The sequence below is a fragment of the Oculina patagonica genome, chromosome 13, assembly GCF_052425735.1.
Source record: "Oculina patagonica isolate OP01 chromosome 13, crgOcupat, whole genome shotgun sequence".
Classification (NCBI taxonomy): Eukaryota; Metazoa; Cnidaria; class Anthozoa; order Scleractinia; family Oculinidae; genus Oculina; species Oculina patagonica.
This window is the reverse complement of record NC_135770.1, coordinates 12225093-12249337: the sequence shown is the minus strand read 5'-3', so window position 1 is coordinate 12249337 and position 24245 is coordinate 12225093. Positions and strand designations below refer to the sequence as shown.

Genomic DNA, 24245 nt, shown 5'->3' with positions numbered 1-24245 from the left:
TTACATCGAAAAATTACCTCAAACGATTACACGGGACGATCATACAGTTGCCGGAGCGAAATGGCGAATGTCTTACCTCCATTTCCTTCATTTTCCGTCCACGAAGACAACGCTTCAGTCGGCCCACGTTGGAAAAAATGGCTGAAGCGTTTCGAAATGTACCTCGCCGCTCATGATGTGAAAGATGCAACACGCAAGAGAGCGCTGCTACTATACTCCGCTGGTGAAGAGGTCAGCGATATTTTTGAAACACTTCCAGATCGAGGAGAAGAGAAGGACTATGCGAAAGCAGTGACTGCTTTGAATGCTTATTTTCAGCCAAAAGTAAACAAGATTTATGAAATTTACATGTTCAGAAATGCTTCTCAGAATTCCGGCGAATCACTAGATTCTTACTGCACACGGCTGAGGCGTCTTGCTCAAACATGCGAGTTTGACCACGAAGGCGAAGAAATCAAGTCACACATAGTCGTGTCCTGTTTATCTTCACGATTACGGCGAAGAGCCCTACGAGAAGACATGGATCTCAAAGCCTTACTCGACTATGGCCGTGGTCTAGAAATGTCTGACAAGAAAGCTAAAGGCATCGAGGAACAGGAAAAGTTGGCCAAAGTAGCAGAAGTCCAAACAGTAAAAGAGGAAAAGCCAAAGTCGGAAAACAAGAAGTGTTACAGGTGTGGAGAAAATTACCCTCATAAAGGACGACCTTGTCCAGCACTGAATGAAACTTGTAAACATTGTCGCAAGAAAGGACATTTCACCAAAGTATGCCGAGGCAGATTAAATTTCAAGAAAGTCAATACAGTGGATGAGAAAGATGACGATGAATTCACCGATGAATAGTACACTTACCGCATCACTCTCCATTCCACGCGTGACAAGATTTCATCACTCAAGAAAGAGAGAGATTCATTAGTACAAAGATTGCAACAAGAAGGACCTACAGATGTTCAAAGGACAAGACAAAGAGAAAATGCTCAGCTTCACATGAAGATGAAAGGGCTTTTGAGTGAACTGGACGAAATCAGAGCACAACGGGAAACAGCTGGATTACAGTCTGACCATGTATTCAGACTGCAAGCAAGACAGCTGACAGAAATGAATGCAAAGTGCAAATCTCTTGAGACTGAACGAGATTCATTAAAGCTACAGTGTCAAACGTTACAGGCAGAATTTGAGAAGTACAATGAAACACAGGATGAGATGACACTAGAAATAAAAAGATTGGAAAAAGAGGCCATGTCGCAGAAAAGCCAAATGGAAGAAATGTCACACAAACACAAAGTTGAACTTAACAATATAAAAATGAGCTTGATGAAGAACAAAGGAGACCATCTCTAGAAATCGCGGACCTCCGAGTCCGCGAATAGTATGTCCTGCGGTACATTGACCGTAGAAGCGAACGCAAGGATTACAAAGAAAATGTATGGAGAATGAAATGTTTTATTAAATATTTCTTGACAAATTAACAAATGTAAAAATGTGCAAGCGGAACATAATAGACTGGTGTATTAAGAACCACATTGTACAAGAATTGAAGTGCAGACTTCGAATTTCATTTGTATTCGTGAACGTTTTCTGCGAACAGTTTTTGAGACCAAAATTATAAGGCGTAGAGAAGGAATGTATGGCGAAAACCGAAAACTTAAGTTTATAAACAGGGATTATCGGCAAACTGAATGTGATCGAAAAAATGTGCAAGCAGATTTGATAAGACTATACATGAATCTAACTCACCAAACGATTTACATCTCCTTCCGATTAGATTTCGTTTGTATCTTTGCCGTTAGAAAACCACAAAAAATCGGGTGACCCTATTCGGCGGAATGGCGGAATGACGGAACGGCACGCGGAATGGCGGAATGGCGGAATATCCTAAAACACGGAATGACGGAATATCCTAAAACGCGGAATGACGGAATATCCTAAAACGCGGAATTGTAAAACATTAAAAAAGAAACAACAACAGCAACAAAAACAAACAAACAAAGGGAACATTTGAACTACTAACTTTCTCAGACGCGATTATAAAGGCTAAGAATGTCGCTAATAATGATTCAGGTTCTTTAACTTGTGGATATTCGTTACGGTGACAGAGAAACCAAGTTGTTTACGAGAGGGGCTAGCAGTTGAAAACCAGTTAACACTTAATATATTCCTTAAAACGACGGGTTCTTTTTTATATCTTCTTAATCGTTCGAGGCCGTCGATCTCGAGCCAGGATTTTGTGGTAGGATATCGAGTGATCAAGTGAGGATTTCGCTAATACAGAAGACGTTCTCGCCCCGTTCAAGACGATGAAACGTACAAAGCCGAGGTACGTAAACGAAGCCGTTATAAAGAAAATGAAAGGGCCTGAAATTTATTGAGTTCGTACTGAGAAATTATAATAAAAGGAAACCAAAAACAAGGGGTTTCCGGTTGGTCACCCATCCAAGTACTAACCCCGACCAACAGGGCTTAACTTCGGCGATCGGACGAGAGCTGACCAGTGCTTTCCTTGTGGTATCAGTCCCAGAGACGAGAAAAAAGTTACAAGAGTCATGCAAATATAGAGAACAGAAATACCTGGTTAAGTAATGGATCTTTTAAACGGTGCTATGACTGGACCTATACTGTTTTAAGCTGATTTTTCTCGTCTCTGGGACTGATACCACAAGGAAAGCACTGGTCAGCTCTCGTCCGATCGCCGAAGTTAAGCCCTGTTGGTCGGGGTTAGTACTTGGATGGGTGACCAACCGGAAACCCCTTGTTTTTGGTTTCCTTTTATTATTATTTCTCAGTACGAACTCAATAAATTTCAGGCCCTTTCATTTTCTTTATAACGGCTTCGTTTACGTACCTCGGCTTTGTACGTTTCATCGTCTTGAACGGGGCGAGAACGTCTTCTGTATTAGCAAAATCCTCACTTGATCGCTCGATATCCTACCACAAAATCCTGACTCGAGATCGACGTCCTCGAACGATTAAGAAGATATAAAAAAGAACCCGTCATTTTAAGGAATATATTAAGTGTTAACTGGTTTTCAACTGCTAGCCCCTCTCGTAAACAACTTGGTTTCTCTGTCACCGTAACGAATATCCACAAGTTAAAGAACCTGAATCATTATTAGCGACATTCTTAGCCTTTATAATCGCGTCTGAGAAAGTTAGTAGTTCAAATGTTCCCTTTGTTTGTTTGTTTTTGTTGCTGTTGTTGTTTCTTTTTTAATGTTTTACAATTCCGCGTTTTAGGATATTCCGTCATTCCGCGTTTTAGGATATTCCGTCATTCCGCGTTTTAGGATATTCCGTCATTCCGTGTTTTAGGATATTCCGCCATTCCGCCATTCCGCGTGCCGTTCCGTCATTCCGCCATTCCGCCGAATAGGGTCACCCAAAAAATCGCATACTGTAAACACACGGCGGCAGTCCACGTTGAAATCCCAAAACCCGCTGTCTTTGAGCTACGATATTTCAGCCGTCTTTGCTCCAATTTTGCCGCAAAAGCAATCGTTTGAAAGATCTTTTGCTCCAGTTTTATTATCAGGCAATATTTTTGACCAGTGGTTTTCCTACTTCACAAAATATTTCTCTGTGTAGGCCGCATTTTTGTGTATCATCGTAGATGTATATGAGCCCACAGTCAGGCTTTCGAATCAGCGGCTATTACCAAGTTTCGTGAGCGGTTAATGTAAGATGCATCAAAATTCGCCGACTTCAATGTCCGCGTTTTTTAGCGATGCGGAAAGAGAGCATGATGAACTGAAAGCAGAAACTGACAATAATAATAATAATAAAGTACAAGTTTTGGAAAGAACAATAGAACATCTCAAGAAAACAATTGATGAAAAGGAACATGAACTGAGTAAACAAGTACAGTCAGCAAGGGAAGCAGAGTGGGAGAAAATCACTCAGCTGGAGCAAGCTAAACTTCAGCTTGAGGCTAGTGTGGGACACATGGAAAGAGCAAAAGTAGTTGCCGACGCTGCGCATCGTGTTCAGATTGAGAAGCTTGAAGACCAGCTCAGATCAGCCGCAGAGTTCAAGAACTTAGCAGAAAAGGAGTGCAATCAATTGAGGACACAGCTTCAAGAAACTCCAAACATATCAGATGAATTTGACGAGGAAAAATCTCGAACACAAGAGTTGAAACAAAAACAGCAGCAACTACAAAACCAGTGGCAAAGTCCCTTGAGCAATGAACAGCAGGTACTGGCGGCGAATAAAAGACTGAAAACATCACTGGAGTTACTCAACGATGAACTGAGTGTTACAATATCAGATCTGCAGAGGCAGCAAGAAGAAAGTCGTAGTGGTCTAGAACAGAACAGGCATCAGTGGAGGGAAGAAAAGAATGGATTGGAAAAACAATTATCTAACTTGGAGAAAAAGCTTAAAGGAAATGAAGAAAATTCAAGAAAACGTGAAAAGGAGTATAGAAAGAAATCCAAGAAACACAAAGAAGAAATAAGTCAACTTCAGGACAAGTTGCAAGTTATGGAAGCAAAAGAAGAACAACTGAAACTTGAAAGAGGTTCGGTCAAGAAAAATTTGGAGCTCGAAAATGAGAAGATAAAGAGGCAGTTTGAGAAGTTCACGAAAAGACAGAATCGTTTCAATAGTGTTCTAGACAGCAACCAGGACATCGGGTTGGCGTTTATTCCTACCTCTAGTTCACCTGTACCATTTAACGTCTCTACAGATCAGGATCGACAACAACGTGATGTAATAACAGTCCGGGAACGGCTAGAAGAGCTCGATGAAGACCAGAAACACATCAGCGATTTATTGACGAAGTCAGAGAGACCTACAGTTACACCAGTTAAACTACTCGCACTTCGCAGATCAGCAAGAGCAAGACGAGTGCCTGATCATTTCAAAGACCATGTTACTTGAACATTGTTTCGATCAATGGCTTAATGAAAAGGAACACTGTTGTGTGAACATTATCTGAACTTTCAAAGACTGTGTTACTTGAAAATTGCTTGGATCGATTCCTCAAAAGAAATAACTTATGTTAGCATTACCAGGACTGACAGATTTAGGAAGTAACATGTTGAGTTTCATTATTAAGCTTTACCTAGCTCATTATTCAGAGGAAATGAGAGATGTAGTGTCGCTGTATTGCGTTACGGTCATGCGCACTAGGAGTCGGTCGAGTCGGTAGCATCAAGGATTACTGTATTCTACTGTTAGAGAATAAATAACAAGTATTCACAACCAAGGACTCCATAGTTGCGTTATCTTAGCTTGTAGCGTAACATCTGGAAGATGCTTCTCTGAGCGACCAAGGTCAAACGCGGTCTCGTAATTGCCGGTTTACACAGGCCAATTGCAGAAATGTCTGTTTACTGAATATCACAAAACTCGTCAAATATAACTTGTCTCTTTCGTTTATATTTTGGGTTAATCCTTTCTAACTTCCCAGGAGTATATTGCTTTGTGTTCTTCGCGGCAATTTCTTGTTGTGCTAAATTTGATCTCTGTACACGTCTCATTTATTTGTGTAGTGCTTCTCGGTTAGTGGGGTAACCGTAAAAATGTCCAAAGGAATTTCGCTCCCCGGCATTAAGGTGGCTGAACACAGTTTACGATCTTTAGAGTACGTAACATATATATTGCACTCACGCCCAAACCGTTGAAGTTGACGAGCTCAAATTTGGCAGTTTACAAGATCAGCTACAGTATTTGAAATTTTTGCGTGTGGCGTAAGAACATGTTGCGTTACCATGGTAACCCAGCTAATTAAACATCAACCAAAAAAGTTGAATTCGGCTCGATTTCAGAAAATTCAGTCACAATTTTTTTTTTCATCGTTTGCGTATAACAAACTCGGTAAAATTCTGAGATTTTAATACTGGAGTAGTAAAGTTTTGACAGAGGGAATTTTTATTTTTCGCAGCTTTATATTTTGTCGTAATGTCCTAGAATGTTTTAAAATTCCTTTGTTAAATTTCAGATTTTTTTGTTATCAACAGCTTTCTTGCTTTCTACAGTACAGCTTTGCAAAATTTCTTAAAGTTCGTTGGAAATCGTGCCTTTCTGGAAAGGCAATAAAACGCGCAGTGGCAGCTCTTTGATCAACTGCACAAGCCCAGCATTTAAAGTTTGTTTGTCAAAGCCTTGAGCGCGCGCGCACGTACGCGAATTGAGAGCGCGCGCGAAAACTGTGTTCAGCTACCTTTAAAAGTTATGTGTCCATAATGTTTGCTATCTTGATAAGTACCGTTTATATCTTTTCTTTACTTATCCTTAAAAGGTCAATAAAAAAACTGTTCTAGAAGTTTAAGCAACCAAGAAGGCAATGGAAATCAATTGTTTTTAAATGAATAAATAAATTGCGGGAATAAATCATACAGTTAATTGTCGCAGCGAAAAGATCTGGATTCCAGAAGCAATATCGTCATCCCCAGTCTCCTGAAGTCAGTTTCAACAACGCCTCAAGAGCCGTGTCTGCGACGACAAAGTGAAAGTGAACAGGAAACGAAAGGTTTGCTAATTGCACGCAATAAACCACAACATACAAAGTGAAAAATCAACCAGGTACAGTTAACTTGTTTTTCTTGTTTTCAAGGAAGTTTCACAGTTGTTTGAAGTTTTCTTGAAAGCTCAAGTCCACTGAAGTGTTGTCGCGTCAAAGTTGTTTGAAGTTTGCTTGAAAGCTCAAGTCCACTGAAGTGTTGTCGCGTCGAAACTGAAGGGAAGTGAAGCAGAATTCGAAGTTGTCAGAGCCGTTCGCAACATAGACGTGGGTATGTATTAGAGTCATTTCTTATTTATGGAACAAGTTTTCGAGTAAATTATTTTTTAAAACAATGATTTTTAAAGGATATTGAAAAAAGGATAAAAATTTGGTAACTCTGTGAATAAACATTGAGAGGCAAATAAATCAAACAGACCGCTAATATCACCTCCGCGTTACGTAATTAGTTACGTGACAAGAAGACAAAAATGTTTTTGAATCCAAAGTCAAATGTCAGAGCGTACTTTTTCATCGCCTAACCATTTTTGTCAAGCAAAGATTTGTATCCAAGTTATTTTGAATAGTGTGCCGACTTTACTAACTAAAAGTCGTTTAAATAAATATATTAGCGATTGAAATATTTATATATCATCTACTGTTAATCAGTGGCTACTCTCTTCATTGTCGGGTGACCTTATTCGGCGGGATGGCGGAATGGCGGAATGATGGAATGTCACTAGTTTGCTTGCGGTTAGCTTTTATTTGTTGGTTACGGCAATACTTTACCGCCATTCAGACATTCCACCATTCCGCCGAACAGGGTCACCCTTTATTGTCCAAAAAGCCGTGACAGTGGCTATTCTTTTGAATCAAAATAAAGTGAATAGAATAACGCTTTCCACCGAATAAATCACTATCCAGTGGATAAGCGCTGACAAATCAGTCTACGCTATCAATTGGAAAGTGAATTATCTGGTAGATACCGTTTTTGGTAATCCAACCTTTAAACAAGCGGGGCGAGGTGAACATTCATGTGAGTATGAATTCTAATTTTCACGTCAATTTAGAAGCACATCTGAGAGCGATTTAGCTGTAGCTTACAAGACTTTCTTCCTTTCATTATTCTTGTTAGACAATATGGACACTTCCAGCACGCTGAAACTCACACTTGGACCGATTGCTATTACCTTGACTTCCACTAATCTTCGGCTTAAGTTAGCAGTCGTATCCTTGGTGTGTGCAGCCGCAGTTGCAATCAAGATTGTAGAATCAATTGTAGAATTAAAAGAAATTGAAGCAAAGTTAAAAAAAGAACAAGAAGAAATAGCAACGTTTTTTGTCTTCCTTTTTTCCTCTTTGTTTTTGCTTTCTTTTCTCTGTTGTTACCTCATGGTATCATGAGGTATAGCGGGGGTTTGGATGTCACTCCATTCCCGTTAAACAATTAATGTTATGCATTAAATCCGCATTAAAAGTGAATTAAACATGTTTACCCCTGTCTCCCCTGCTAGGTTTTGATTTGTCCACAAAGTCGGGCCATTGTCTCTTGTTGATATATGTGGGGGAGAGGGTTGGAACAAAGGCGGCAGTACATGTTTACAACAGGAGCTGAAATGGCGTCTGTCGTGTGGAGTCCGACGCTAAAATTTTGTTCCTTTCGCTACACCTTTGTTCAAAATACACTTTTGAAGACCTCACAAACGATCAGAAAATGTGCTCAAGAATGCTCAAGTGAACAAATGGGTTTTAAAGTCTTAAAAGTGGCGATGTATTTATCACGGCCATCAAGATGTGTTTGGACGACGAGGTATCGATCAGGCGGAGCAAGAATGCACTACAGTCTGCACTACACGAACTATTCGGAATGAACGCTTCATGGTCTGGGCCAAAAAAGTAAGCCACCCACCTTCTACTACATTGGATTTTGAAGTTTGTAAAAAACTCACAGGACGTATGATTTTTAAATTAAATGCGCTTTTGATATTTCGTAATTCGCTCGGAAGCTGTTCGAAAAATGTCACAAACAGATTTGGTGTCGTGGATTTCATCGATCAGAAGAGGGCTATTTGGAGGTTTTTTAGTTTCTCAAATTTATGAAATTAATGTCCTACACTTCAATTTTTTCCTGGATTGTCCGGCGGTTTTTTCTCGGGCAGCTATAAATAAACAAATAATTCCCAGACAGATGCGTAAATCTCTTCACTTAAAAAAGTCAATATTCCCGAACTTAAGATTGAAATATGAAAGAAACTTGAATTAAACTTTGCTTAGAATTTAATTTCATTTAAGAAGAAGCAAGAAATGCATTCCAAAGCTTCCAGATATCGAAAATTTCGAAGGCATACAAATTTGCATGCGTAATTAAGTTAGGTCTGGGTTATAAGACAACACGAAAATGGATTTAGTGTCGTGGATTTCAATTCATCGATCAGAAGAGGGCTATTTGGAGGTTTTTTTCGTTTCTCAAATTTATAAAATTAATTTCTTACACTTCAATTTTCTCCTGGATTGTCCGGCAGTTTTTTCTCGGGCAACCGGGCCTTTAATTTTCCTAAAAACTTGTTGCCCGAATGCAACTTGCTGCGTCTCAGACGACCAAACAATTCAACGTGACATTTGACACGTCACGCATTGCGCGTGATAAATTATATTCTCGGAACGGGATAAAAGCGAAAGTGATAACAAAGCATTTCTGTGTTCGTTATAATAAAAAAAAGTTCCATATTTGGCCACAAACTTGCCGGAACAGGCTTTTACCTTTAAAAACCTCAAATGTTTTGGGTGTTATGTGTCGAGAATGGATTTAACTGCAGTGTGGCAAATCTTTGTAAAAGTTTCCTCTTTGTCTCCTTATTTATTTTCCGAGTGCTCTCATCAACAATTTTTAAAAACCTCAAATGTTTTGGGTGTTGTGTGTCGAGAGTGGATTTAACTGCAGTGTGGCAAATCTTTGTAAAAGTTTCCTCTTTGTCTCCTTATTTATTTTCCGAGTGCTCTCATCAACAATTTTTAAAAACCTCAAATGTTTTGGGTGTTATGTGTCGAGAGTGGATTTAACTGCAGTGTGGCAAATCTTTGTAAAAGTTTCCTCTTGATTTCCTAATTTATTTTCCGAGTGCTCTCATCAACAATTTTTAAAAACCTCAAATGTTTTGGATGTTATGTGTCGAGAGTGGATTTAACTGCAGTGTGGCAAATCTTTGTAAAAGTTTCCTCTTTGTTTCCTAATTTATTTTCCGAGTTTAGTGGCTCGTAGCCACTTTGATTTACTGTGCGGTGCCGTGCCTCTCTAGCCAAAGAGCTAAAAGAGGTGGTCAAACATTAACCGCACGGTTACAAAACTGATTAAGTTTCTTGTTCTTACTTGGAAAAGAGGCAAAGGTTCATAGAATAATAAACAGATACCATGAGGTGGCTCGAAGGAAACTTCGACATGCAGTTATTTTTGTATTATTTTTGGTAAGAGATAGAGTAAGTGTAGATTATATATATAACAGCCCTTAAAACAATTTACTCTTTTTGTAGTCAATAAAGTTATTTCGTAACAAAGAATCGTATCGCTCTAGGCTAGAGCAATTTTCAATGTAACATACGAAAGCAACAGAAATGTAATTAAAAGGAATTGTGCATTGGATGTCTTGTATATGAATTGTAAGCAGAGATACTCTTTAGCACTGATCAGGATCAGGGAAAGGCAATGATACAGAAAGGTCGCCGACCTCGCCTTGGCGTAAAGATATATTATCTAGCTGTCACACATTCAATAACATCGAACCTTGTTCTATTTCTCTATTCCTCAATATATTTGCGAACCTGCACGCTTTTTAAGCGCATTCGGGTAACAAATTGTCATTAAGTAAGTGTGATTTGTCCATTCTCACATCCCAAACCCAAAACAACGTTGTATATGTTGTCTTGTTAAGACATTTGCTTCTTTATTGAACGAGGTCTTCAGTTGGAAGATTAAAATCGATCAACCAAACTAAATTTAAAAACGCCAATAGGAGATTTAAAAGTTCCAACAAAACCAAATGGAAGGAGGGAAAATATTCAAAGTGATGACTTTCCTGAAATATATACTTTTTGATTGGTAGCAAAAAACTTGTGGTGTCTGATCTGAACTGATTATTGACTATTTTTTCTTTTTTTTTTTACCGTTGCTGTCTGCGGTTTAGTTTGCTCACGAATGATTGGCTCTTTCCTTGCAACTCAATAACATTACATAAATAGTTCTGCTGTTCACGGTTCTTTGAGTTTCACAATAATCCTTCCTTGTACCTGGTAAAGAGAGACCCGACGCATTATCACGTGGGCATCATACCCCGACGTAAGAAAAGCCTGTTGTGCCATAATATATTTTTTTTGTATCTTTATAAGTATAGTTATTAATTTACCCCAAAAAGGCAAATCAATGGAATTTGTTTTCAAAGTCTGAACAACCAGGAAGGCAATGAAAATCATTGTCATGCTCAACTAATTGTTGCATGCGAAAATGTCTGGATTCCAGAAGCAATATTGTCATTCCCAGTCTGTAGAAGTCAGTTTTCAATATCGTCTCTAGAGTGTCTAGAGAGTTACAATAGATAATTTAATCATTTAGAGTTAACATGTTACAGATTTAAGAAAGGACTATGCCTCGAAATCAAATCTGTTAAAAAAAGAGTCTGGGAAAAACTGCGGCTCTGGACTTGTATTTGAAAATCAACCTGGGGAGGCTGCAATAATTTTGGGGGCGGTAACTGTTGGGTGGGGAAGGTTGCTTGCCAGAAACCTACAGTATTTTTGTGACAGTAAGCAGCCTTAAGTTGGAATCCATATATAAGTTGAAATAAATTGCTATTACGACGATTTTGGTTTTAACGTTTACCCGTCGTGTCATAAATGTAGTGTGACTGGATGAATATAAATAAACGTGCCACAGAAGTCAGCCAATGATATGATGCCAAATTGCCAAAACAAAGGTCAGATTGTAATGATCTTTAAAATCGCCACCCGAGTGTTTGCGACAAGATAGTGAAAGTGAGCAGCAAACGAAAGGTGAGCTAATTTCTCGCTAACAAACACAACATACAAGGTGTGGAAAAGCAACCAGGTACTAATAACTTGTCTTTGTTTTTTTTTTAAGGAAGCTTTAAAGTCGTTTGAAGTTCGCTTGAAGCTTCAAGTCCACTGAAGTGTTGTGGCGTCGAAAACGGAAGTGAAGCGGTAGTGTTTCAAAGTCGTTTGCAACATAGACTGAGACGAACCCTGGGTATGTATGAAAGTAATTTCTTTTTATTGAACCCGTTTTTCAAGTAAAATATTCCTTTATTAAAAAGGGTATTTAAAGGATATTGAAATACGACGGCAACTAAGTAGCCGTGTACACCTTGACGAGTCACGTAAATTAGTGTTGAATAAAAGGTCAATTGTCGGATCGGAATTTCCATCGACTATGCGATTTCGCAAAAGCAAAGGCACTTAGCAAAGTAAGGTTGAATAATGTGCTGACTTTCCTAGGTAAAAGGAGTTAAAATATATATTTGGTGAACGAAATACTTGGCAATGGATTATTAAACCATACCATGCAGTTAATGAATGGCTGACTGTTATTGCCTAACAAGAAATTCTGTGAGTTTTTAGACGAGCCTTGGAACATTCTATTACAATTGAGATAGTACCCTCGTTTTGTTTGGTCAAAAACGTGTGGGCAATTTTACTGAAGGACTCAGTGAACGTTGTGATCACACTTAAACAAGGATAATCAATTTAGTTTTTAAAATAGGTCGGAAAAGGCAATAGAGTCCTAACTTTGCTCAAGAGATATTGCGTTATCCCAAGCGTGACAGTCGAGCCCCCTCGTGGACAATTCCGACGAAATCGAAGATGCGACGATTATCGCGAGGACAAGAAAACGAAAATTTCCAGATTGAAGAGAAAACTCGAGCTTTTGGGGTCGTATAAGGGTATAAGAGTATACTTGAAAAGAAAGTAAAAGTCAAAAACCTAACAAACAGAACAACGTCTGCAACAAATCCAAATAATCATTTATTCTCTTTGTTATTGTTTCAGCAAATGTTTGCTTTTCATAAATTTCAACAGTTATTCATGCAATTTGTTGCTGAAGTGAGATTTTTATTTGGCCGTGAATTATGCTGACTACACTGCGAAAAAACTGCAGGTACCATAGAGTGGCTCACAGTCGCCACGCGATATAAGATACGAGTGACTCTCTGCAGACGGCAAAACAATGCACAAAAACATATATCACACGTGCACATGCAGTACCATTGTATTGTCATTAAAACCTCCTGAATAGTGCTGACCGTTGTTAAACTTCCCTAATTAATACCGTGCCGTCAGACACGAGTAATCACGCTAGCTATTAAAGACCAGCTAGATTACTGTCGATATAGTCCAGTCCCTGAACTCTCACTTCTGTGCCCCCTTTGTAAGGTTGCACCCAGGTGCGAGAAGAGAGGTAAACTTGCATTATTATCAATACACGCGGCCAAATCGACAATCCTGCTGTTTGTCGATCAACTGCTGCCTTTGTTTTTCAAGCAATGTCTCTTAGAAACTTTATTTTCCAAATGATAAAATGGCATTTTTGTTTTATTTCTGATACTACTTGTAATTTCTCAAGTGTAAGTAGGTAATGCCATGTATTTTTATGAAATACCTCAATAAATTGTTGTTGTTGTTGTTGTTGAATTGTGTATCTCCGGTCGAGCTAATTTAGCTAAAGCAGTTGCGGGAATACGCCGAAGTTCAATCACAAAATGTAAGTTTGTAAAAAATTATTATTCATGAATCAACCCATTGCTCATTATTTTGAGAGACACTGCAGCTAGCTCTTTTATACTACTACTACACAATAAGAGAAGCCTCAGTGGCATCGTGTATAATTTTCATTGCGACGAAGTACTTGTGTTATTTGAATTGAAAATCGTGATGCTAACTTCATTAAACTGAATGTATTACCTATCTAGATGTTATTTGGCCTCGTTTATTGATAATAATGACAATAAAATGACTTTGTTCGGGAATATTGTTTATTTGCTCCCTTGTAGTGTCATTTGTGGCCCGAGCGCGAAGCGCAAGGGCCACAAATAACACTAAGCGGGCGCGAATAAACAATATTCCCGAACAAAGTCATTTTATTCCCTTATTCGCATGCACCAGTTTTTCCCCCGAAATGGAGGGAAAACTTCATTTGGCAGCACTTGAAAACCCCGCGCGCGCACAGTTGACAAGTTCAACTACGCGACCGTGCTCTAAAGTGGGATCACCGGGAAAACATTAAAAAGTCTAGCTTGTCAGTCAGTGTCTACTTAAAGCTAACAGCCAAAACACAAATCGCTATCCGTCAACTATTCTTAGTATTTTGTACATGTTTATTAAAATATCTTTGGAAACAATTTAGCACAGTTTTTTTTCCTTGCGTTTATTTGCGCGCTTGGTCGCGTAGATTAATTCGTTATCTTAGCGATCATTTTTAACTCTAGGCGCTCGTCCCAAGCAAGTAACGCCGCACTCCTCGCTTCTGATGGTTCGTTTTGAGGTCTTCTGAGCATGCGCATGCAAGTTATCTTGGACTATTTCTTCACGCGCCTGGGTTCAACCTCTATAAAGGACAAGCAGAAATGAGATATAAGTGACTGGACTACTGCCGATGTTGCTAAACTGATAAGGGAGGGGAAAAGACATCTGGATACAAACACACGATATCAGCACGTGGCATTTAATTTCATGAGAAACATGTGATTCAATTTATATTTGTTTTTATACGTTTCCTTCAATACAATGTTGTCCTCGGCGTAGTCGCGCACAGTAACCTAATTTGGAAAGCACGAGACTGACATCGACCGCTGGCGGCCTTGGTCCGTTTAACAAATTGTGACAATTACTGTTGTCTTGATACAAAATTAATCAAATGGATTTCTGTCGCTGTTCTTGTAAGCCAGGACCCATTTGTCAAAAACAAAGGGTAGATAACGCTATCCACAAAATAATCGCTATCCAGTAGACAAATGCTGATCGCAAAGAGTAGGGCATGGGGTTTCCGGTGTTGTAGTTTGGTCTTGTTCCGAAATTTCATTGGGGGCATCTGCACAAATTTCCTCATTCTTGCAATACACATTGAGCGTAGGAAAATGCGCTATATAAATTATTCATTATTTAAGTTATTAAAGCAAATTACGCTATCCATAATGATAGCAATTTACCTGGTGGATAGCGTCACTTAACCTTTGGACAACTGAGGCCTGGTAAATGTTCATGTGGGTATATATTCTCATTGTGCATGTCAATTTAGTAGCATATCTGAAAGCGCTGTAGCTGTTGCTTGAAAGACCTTTTTTTTTTCTTTTTATTATTCATTCTAGAAATATGGACACTCATACACTGATCGTCGCACTAACGGACTGGTGTAAAGTTACTTTGACAACTCCTAATGCCTGGCTTATAGTGGTAGCTCTGTTCGTGATATGTGGAACTATAGTTGTAGTGAAGGCTATGCAGTCAGATGTGGAAATAGCAAAAGCCCGAGCAGAACAAGAAAAAGAAAAAGCACGAGCAGAACAAGAAAAAGCAAAAGCAAAAGCGAAGCAGAACGAATGTCGGTTATTCTAGGGTTGTTTTTACTGTTTTAAATCCGTCTGAACATTCCTAGTTCCAGTAACCCTTCTTGCTTAATTTTTAGCTTATTGTTACCTTTTCTTTCTTTTTTTACTTCAGAAAACTATTATTCTGAGCAGACTTTAGTTTACGAAAGACCAATCAACAAACTTATTCTTCTTGTTAAAGGAAATGAAACTGACAGTGTAGAACATTGAATATTATGGATGCCCAATCCAAGTTTAATAAACGCTAAGTTGTAAATCAATTACGCTGTTTACAGTTTTTAATTCTTTGGAATCACATGATCCACAGTTGCTTTTGGTTTCGCCGCGTGCTGTTATTGTTACATTATATTAACGAGCTAGTCAATTTTGCGCGTAGTCGTATACATATATTTGTCACTTAGGTTTATTGAGTTCTATAGATCCTTTAGATCAAGTGTTGCGAAGCTCAACACATGAGGATCGGCGTAGGATCGTTGACGCCTCTTATTTGTATTTTTGCATTGTTAGTTATTCTGTATTTTTGCGTGTGGTTTGCGTAACGTGTTGCAGTAATGTTGTTGTAATTTCGCATAGTGTTAAACAGTTTTTAAAAGTTGGAAAAGTTGGAAAGTTGGTTTCTTCAGTTGGGCCAGTGTTTAATCGTGTTTGTTGCATATTTGCATAGGGATTTCAGTGCTCTCAGTGTGTTTCCTTAAGGATTCGTGGCTAATTTGGGAAGGCAGTGCTTTTTAATTTTTCCGACTCGACATTCCCCACACGCTAAAAAAAAACTAATAAAACGTTTAACCGACGAGGGCCCTTAGACCCCGCTTCCATGCAACTTCCGGGTTTTTTTTTTCTGAAAAGGCATATTACGAAAAACAAGTCGTGCACAAGTAAACACGAAAAAAAAAATAAAGCAAGCCCAATTCACCTGCTCTTGAGAATTTTATAACAAGGTATTTTAAAGAAAGGAATTTTAATTTTTTTAATCCTTTTCCGGAGAGAAAGATCGCATTAGACATCACTTCATCCTCCCCTGTATAGTGTTCGTTGTGTTTCCGATCCGTCAATTTGTACTTACTGAAAGCTTAAGAAATAAATAACTTTTTAACCAATAAAGTGGAAGGAGAGTATGCTTTGCAAACCAAATGGTTTCCCCTTTCCCCACAACGTAATTCCCACCGCTTGGGACAATAAAGTGGACATAGTCAGAATGTAGAACCCAACGGAAGGGCCTGATTACGCTAAGCTATTCAAATACACGCAGGCAACTGATTCGCAGAATCGAACATCGTGGCCTAATATAAGCTGCATATCTTCAGGTCTGGAAAACAAGACTGACATCCGTATTCCATCAGTTGACAGTTATTTCAAAGAAAAGTCAGTCTCTGTGTTTTTGATTGTCTACTTGGAAATGCGTGTACTCCTTTTAAGAACTATTTGCGGACCCAAGAGAGGCCCGCAACCCTAATCTTGACAGTGACCAGCGGATTGCGTATTACGCGTGCGCGCCACGTTTATAAAGGCTATCTGCAAACCGGAAGTTGAAAATTTTGTTCTTCCACTAAGAACGATCGGAATACAAAAAATGTGTCAATCACGACAGTTTGTCGTAACACCGGAAGAGAAAATCTGTTCTCCAAGAACGATTGTCACATAAGATCTAGGCTTCTGTCACATGGAAGATTGCAAACATTACAATTTGCAGACTTGTTTTACGGGTGTTGCTTTTGCGAAAATTTGCTCTGATTGTATCACGCATAAGCCACGGCAAAGCGAATGATTCCAACAACGGTTATTCTCGAGAAATTCGTTATAACACTGACAACATAGCGAGTTTATCGACCGAGGAAAATCACCTCTCAATTCACACCGCGTGCTCGACTACAGTTCACTAAATTGTCAATCCGACAAAACAAAACTCTGACTGGTTCGCGGCCGGTTAGCGGCAATTAAGCGTGATTTATCATTAATCGCGCCACGTTAATAAAAGGCGAGCACAACATAGCGAGTTTACCGACTGAGAAAAATCACATCTCAATTCACACCGCGTGCTCGATTACACTTCCCAAAACGATAAAAACATGCATTCCTTGCGTGACGCGTTACTCGGGATAATTGTCTTTTGTCCATTTAATCATTTATCGACACTGCCATCTAAAATTACGCACTCTCGTACCAGTACCTTTTCTAAGTGCGTCAAGGCCCGCACTTTCTAACCCGTGGTTACCACTAGTTTAAAAGAGTTTATCACAGTATCAATACTAGGAACAGATTTTCCTCTATCGAACTGCCGAAAATAAAGCTAGAGTTTGGCCGTCGGAGTTTTTCGTTTTTAGGAGCCTCCGTTTTTAACAGTTTACCGTCGGACATGAGAAATCTGAAATCTAGGCTTATATTTAAACAAAAAAGTTAAAGAACATTTTTATTTGTAATTTTTATTCATAAGCTTTTGTGTGTTTTTGACCATTGTAGTTTTAACATTTTTAAACTTTTTTACCTTTTTAAATTTTTTAAAATCTTCAGGACCCCTAAGATAACAGTACTCTCAAGTACTGATGAGTTAATCCTGTTAAAAATATTCGTTTATTGCCCCCGCAGGGCTTTGGCCCAGAGGCCAAAGCCCGAGGAGGCATTATAGTGTCCCCCACGTATAAGTAGTTACATAAGGAAAATACAGAGGAAATACAGGGGAAAATACAGTGCATATAGTCAGAAGCCAGAAAAAATCTCGACTTGGTTGAAGTGAGCGCGCAAGCTAGTATCGGGTAATGATGACGTCACAATAGGTTTTGCCTGCAAATAGTATCGGGTAATGATGACGTATAAAGCTAGGTGTTATAAAAGCTAATAAGCCAATTCCGATATATTAATATTCTAACTTGGCTCCGAGGCTTGGGGGAATAAAACAAAAGAAATAATTTATTCATTCCTCAACCTCGACGTGATATCTTTTGTTTTATTCCCCCAAGCCTCGGAGCCAAGTTAGAATTTTAATATATCGGAAATGGCCTATTAGAATGTGCCAACCGGAAGAGCCTACGTGACATCGGCAGACTTGCAATCCCGGGGGGGGACTCAAAAAAGTTTTATACGGGGAGGCTCCGCCCCAAGTTCTAACCCCTTACCCTTTTATATACCATTTTTGACAGAAATTGTACCCCTTTCGTATACCTTTAACTGAAAAAAGGTACCCCTTTCATATACCTAAGAGACATGGCGTGGACTTAAAAATATGACGTTTTCTTGAGATTTTTATGTAGCGCTTAATAAATTAAAATAATACAGCCATAAATTGCGTCTGTTCGAAATATTTGTCGGTCGGGAATAAACATCTAAAGCGATGCTTGCTGAGAACGTTTGATCTTTTTAGTCAGGGCTTTGTAATCGGTCGCTGCACTTCTAGTAGAAATTCGTAGCCTACGAAAACAGCCCCCTCTCATTCGCGTCCAGCAACGAAGAGCGCTCCACGTGAACATTTTCCCCAGCAGGTGACCGGACAAAAACAAACCAAGCAGATAGATTATTAGCTGCGAATACGGCCGTCTCTCATTCTTTGTTGAGGGAAGACAATTGAGAAGCGGCTGATGGATTTTTCTAAACGCTATTTTCTCGAGTTATATTTGTTCACGTGAAAGCTTAAACTCCAAGGGATTTTGTTCAATTTTTAAGAGGAATTACTTCAACATGTCGGTCAGCAAAAATGTGTAAAAACAAAAACGTGTCGGCGATTGTTTTATTTATAAAACATTTTACGTCTGTACTGTCGTGAATTGTAATAACGTCGTAAATTGTAATACCTGTCGTAAATTGTAATAACAGTTGTCGTGATTTGTAATAGCTGTCGTAAATTGTAATAACAGTTGTCGTAAATTGTAATTATGCACCTATCGCAAATTGTAATAACATACTGCCGTAATTTGTAATACACTGAGCTGTCGTAAATTGTAATAGCACATTGCCGTGTTTTGTAATAATTCTATAAAATGCAGGTCCGTAACCAGACCTTTGCCATAGACGAGGCCACATCTTGCTAGTGGGTTTTGGGGGCATGCCCTCCAGAACATTTGAAATCTAGAAGCTATGAATCTCTTTCAGAGACATTTTTCATGAGGAACGTCTTGAGAAAACTCAATTTTGTTCAACTGGGGATTATTTTCCCAACAAAAAATATTCAGTTTGTCTATAATGTTCGCTTTATAAAATATTTACTATTTACAAGGCTAAAAAGAGTTAAAAGTTTTTAAGATTTTTTAACTCTTTTTAGCCTTGTAAATAGTTTAATTTTGGGTAAAAATTTAGACGAGGCAAGTGGCTCGTCTTGCCTCTTGCTAGTAACAGCCCTGAAATGAGAATTAGGAAATCAATCATTGAGAAATCTCATTTTCGTTATCTTTAAGGAATAACAGTTAAAGAACGCGTGGCATAAATTTATTTTACTGCTTGATATCGTCATGAGGGCTATCCAACATTATTAATCTTCTCACCGGAACAAATTTGCAGCAAAGCACATAAAGGAAAACGTGAGTTTTCCTAATAATCATAAAGTTACAAGCAAACGAGACTGACTTTGAAATATTTCAAAAACCCATATTGCAATCCGATTCAATCTTTATCACTTTTGGCCATCCGTACCTTCTTTTGTATTTGCTGTGCTATTGCATGAAATGTTCCTTCACTGTTTTAGGGGGTTATTATTATATTTCACCGAATTTGATGGTCATTTCCGATGCTTAATTTTGGCTAAAATCCGTGGCATACACCGTTTTTAAACGATGATTAAAATCATTATAGAGTGATTTCACTAAGCCCGTGAAATAGTTATTACACTTTTTGATACTATTAGACACTTATTCCATGCATTGTTTTCTTTTGTTTATTTTTTACTATTACGCACTGACTGGTAGATAGTCAGTTCGCGGGTTAAATGAAATCACTCTAATGCGCATTTTTATTAAAAAAAAAAAAAATACCGGAACCTCTTACTGACTCCCTTCGCTGTGAAATGCTTGCAATTAATAGATAACAGATTTCCAGAGTTAAATGGCAATATAAAATATGATAATACTGGTTATTACAAAACACGGCAATGTGATATTACAATTTACGACAGCTCGGAGTATTACAAATTACGACAGCATGTTATTACAATTTGCGATAGGTGCATTATTACAATTTACGACAACTGTTATTACAATTTACGACAGCTATTACAAATCACGACAACTGTTATAACAATTTACGACAGGTATTACAATTCACGACGTTTATTACAATTCACGACAGTACATACGTCGCGAGGCTTTTCTGTACGATCAATGCATGTTTTTTAGACCTTCTTCAAAAATGCTCTGTAATGTTTTACTGTAATCGAATACGACAAAACGCCGACACGTTTTTAGCACTTTCGGGAGCGGAAACTATCGAACAAATCAAATTAGCGAATTTTAGAATTCGTTGTAAGTTAATTCCGACTTTCGTATTTAGACTTTTACGTAAGTTTTTGAGATTTTGCAATCTTTCAATCCAGCAATCATAACCAACTTGCTCTACAGTAGCAAGCTTTGTAATGTATTTCGATGGCAACAAAATCCAATCAAAAAGCCTTACCTTGCAAAAGCTCAAAAACTCAACTGTCACATTACAAAATTGTTACAGTTTAGTATTTTAAAATAGAAAGAGAAATAAATATTTAATAATCAAAATAAGCTATATCTTCAACTTCTCACTGGGCAGCCCATCAATGCCTCGCCCAGTACCCAGATGCGATAACCACACAACCCTGTAACACTATGAACATAGTTACTATTAAACTATGCACTAAACCGCATTAAGCTACAGTTTCCCACATACAGCCCTCAAAAATAAACACAAACAAGTTTCCATTCTATTCATTTCAGGTAAGATCAAAAGAGCGGGGGCACTTTTAGTGTCAGCTACCCCTAGTAGTGGTTACAGAAGGAAAATACAGAGGAAATACACGGGAAAATACAGTGCATACAGTCAAAAGCCAGAAAAAATCTCGACTTGGTTGAAGTGAGCGCGCAAGCTAGTCTCGGGTAATGATGACGAAACAATAGGGTTTGCCTGCAAATAGTATCGGGTAATGATGACGTAGTAATAGCGCTTGCCCGCAAGGTGTTCTCGGGTACGTTCAAGCAGTTTCCCGGATTACGCGTCCTTTTTTTCCAAAATTTTCAAGCCGGATGAAAAATTTTAAGTTTATATCCGATATACCAAAAAAATATTTAAAAAACTTGAAACGCACGCGAGTTTCCGACAAAAACGTATCCTTCAACTTAACGTTTTAGTCCGCTAAGTGCCTATAAAGCTAATTAGGGCCTATTTACATGGAAGGCGGGTGCCCCGGCTAACCGAGCTACCCTGGGCGAGCCAACTTTTCATACGTTTCCTAAGAAAATGTATTGAAGCCTTTACATGCTAGAAGGGTAACCCGCCTTGCCGGGGCACTTGGTCTGCTTGCCCGGGGCACTCTTCTAGGCGGGATAGCTTTTTGCCATGTAAACGGTTATGCCCGAGCTATCCCGGCTTGCCGGGATAAGTTTTTGCGCGTGTTTTTAAACTAAATTTGAAGTTAATGGCATAAAATGTATAAATTCTGGACCCAAACAGTGCTATTTGATCAAAATTAGTTTTATCAGTCGGCTGGAAATATTTCTTTGAGCAACAGCTAATTAATTCGAAATTTTCGTGGGAATGATTATCCTAATTTACGACACAACAAATTTAATTTCAATTTGGCGGCCAAATACTGTTAAATTTCGATTGAATTTCGTCAAAAATGAACGCAGTAAATTTCTGAGAAGACGAAAAGCCTTGATTATTCAGTAAAAAATTGTGTTCTGGGTATTATGATTTGGTCGCACACTGCTGGCTGAGAAACAGCAATGATTTTACGGCTAAGAAAGATAAATCTATAAAGTTCCCAAATATTCAAACTCTTTAACCCTATTCAGACCGGGCATTTTTGGACCTTGCTGTGTCCAATTGCTGTGTTTTTTTTGTTTTGTTTTTTTTGCCGCCGTATCATACATCAACTCTGGAAATTCTTAGGCTGTTTTAACTTAACAAAAGCTTGTAGGTCCCCTTGCAGTCCCTCGATAAAATATCGCATGGTTTCCTTATCCGAGAGTTTTAGTCTTTTAGAAAATCGCGATATATCGGCGATATAATCGACGATAGGCTAGTTTAGAACATGTTTGCGTGCGCTGAGTTGTTGACTAAGTATCCAGTCCTGCGGACTGGCGGCAAAGCGCGTTAGAAAAGCGTCAAAAAAGGGCTGCCAAATCGCCACTAGTGGTAACGCTAGGAACCATGCGTGAGCGATTCCTTGTAAATAAAGAGGAAAAGCGTTTAACTGCATATCACTTGACCAGTTATTTAATTTGGCAATTCGTTCGAAGTTATCCAACCATGCTGACGCATCCCCAACTGGACTACGATCAAATTTATCCGGTCTTAAACCGTGTGTACTAGGCTTTTCCTCTAATTGGGATTTAATTTTTTTCCAATTTTGTGTTTTGGAAATGTGATGCCTGATTGATATCACCTTGCATTTTTTTTTTAATGAAGGTTTTAAATAACTGCTCTAATTCCTCGTTTTGTTTTGGATCCATACTTGATTGATTATCGCAAACACAAGTATCTTTCTCCTTAGCGTTTATTTGCGAACGAGTAACAATTTGTTTAGAGGTTGTTTGTTTAGATGGCATAAATTTTAACTTCCACCTTTCCTATCACTCCTACGAAAGTAACTATGAAAAAAAAAACCAGTGCGCTATCGGAACATGCTCTGTGAGTACTATTACTTATATATAATTATAGTAGTCATATGTTTTTTTTTTGTTAAATAAATAAAAAAAAGAAAATTTAGAGGTGGGCAAATTAAGCCGCTAGGAGTTCAATACAAGGTCAAGGGTCTCACAGTCTTACATGTTGTTTCTTCCAGATCCAGGGTCGTCCTGACTTGAAAAAGGATGTCCTGAAGTCTCTCCTGTTCCACTGTCGCAAAAATGTCAGCTGCCACTCCTGGGAATGGTGCGCTCAGTGTGCAAGGCTTCTCTGTCACTGTGAAATCGCGCTATTCAATTAATGCACTAGCTTCTGCTTCTTCTGTAAGATGCGCTTAGCGCGCAAGCTTCTGCTTCTTATGTAAGATGCGCTCAGTGCGCTAGCTTCTGCTTCTGTCTTGGCCACAATCTCACGTGCGCCATCTTCTCGAGATCTTATATCAATGTTCAGTTCAAAAATAAAGAATAGTTACCGTGTTTGGGTGTATTTTTGATGTCCTTGTTGTTTTCGCCAGCAGTTCTGATCTGTAGCAAATGGACAGGTCTTTCGCGAGCTAAGAAGCCATTGTCACACACACGCAAAAAAAAAAAACAGAACTTACGTGTTTCTTCCTCTTCGAGAGCTCGAAACCCCAAGTTCTCTCACCAGCTTGTTGAAGCAGAAACTACGGGGATTAGCAGTAACCACTTCAACACTCATTATTCTGCCAACTTGCTTTATTAAGTCTCACAAACTGTTCTGGTCGGCAACGCTTACAACTCTCTTACAACTCTGAACGATGGATCTTGCTCGCGCGCTATAAAGGCGCCAAACTTGAGCTGTCAATCAACTGCCAAAAACACTTAACCTACAAATTTAGGCTTACATTAGTTCATGCGCAGCTTGCTCTACGTTCAACTGCGACTGCGTCGTACGCCACCTTGGCCACGAACCTTCTAAGAAGTTTCTTTCCAAATGATCTTTCTTTTCTCGAATTTTAGTATCATAACAGGCAAGTTTGGTCCAAACAAGAACGCGCGAGCATTATAAAGTTTACAAAGAACATGTCTACAAGATAATAGTTAAGAGTAGTGCTAAGATTTACAATAAAGGTTGTTGTTGAAATTTTAGGAAGGGCCTAGGTGTTACAAGAATACACTTGCCAAATACAGTTTCGTGGGAGAAGTTTACCCATCGAAATTATCCATATCATTAAGCAAACGTGGACGGGACGCAAACATATCTCATGAGGCATCAATGCTTTGGTTTTGCACCTTTGAGCGAAGTGTGAACGAAATACAAAAGTAATTAAACATTCGAATCAACAAGTTTTTGGAAGTTGATTGTATAATAAAATTTAACCTTAAAAAATTAGAACGACGTTTCGACCGTTCGACGGTCATTTTCAAGTTAGGTGTTAG

General features: G+C 38.7%; 3 protein-coding genes and 2 long non-coding RNA genes across 5 annotated transcripts; all 5 read left to right on the top strand.

Annotated features, from left to right (window-relative positions):
* Nucleotides 1-60: 60 nt before the first annotated feature.
* LOC144636946 (uncharacterized) lies at nt 61-843 on the top strand. Its single transcript, XM_078496140.1, has one exon. The coding sequence runs from the start codon at nt 61-63 to the stop codon at nt 841-843; it is 783 nt and encodes a 260-aa protein (XP_078352266.1).
* Nucleotides 844-993: 150 nt separating this feature from the next.
* Nucleotides 994-1341, top strand: LOC144636945 (centrosomal protein of 83 kDa-like). Its single transcript, XM_078496139.1, has one exon. It carries the CDS (start codon nt 994-996, stop codon nt 1339-1341), a length of 348 nt encoding a protein of 115 aa, XP_078352265.1.
* A 2337-nt stretch (nt 1342-3678) lies between these two features.
* LOC144636944 (uncharacterized) lies at nt 3679-4797 on the top strand (the record flags this gene model as incomplete). The annotated part of the gene is made up of 1 exon (XM_078496138.1): nt 3679-4797. A coding segment is annotated over exon 1 (1119 nt), but the record flags the coding sequence as incomplete, so codon positions are not given.
* Nucleotides 4798-5935: 1138 nt separating this feature from the next.
* LOC144635644 (uncharacterized) lies at nt 5936-7823 on the top strand. The gene is made up of 3 exons (XR_013567388.1): nt 5936-6472; nt 6557-6734; nt 7578-7823. It is a non-coding gene; the product is annotated as an uncharacterized LOC144635644 (long non-coding RNA).
* Nucleotides 7824-11264: 3441 nt separating this feature from the next.
* On the top strand, nt 11265-15311 carry LOC144635321 (uncharacterized). The gene is made up of 3 exons (XR_013567347.1): nt 11265-11482; nt 11571-11696; nt 14812-15311. It is a non-coding gene; the product is annotated as an uncharacterized LOC144635321 (long non-coding RNA).
* The last annotated feature ends 8934 nt before the right edge of the window (nt 15312-24245 follow it).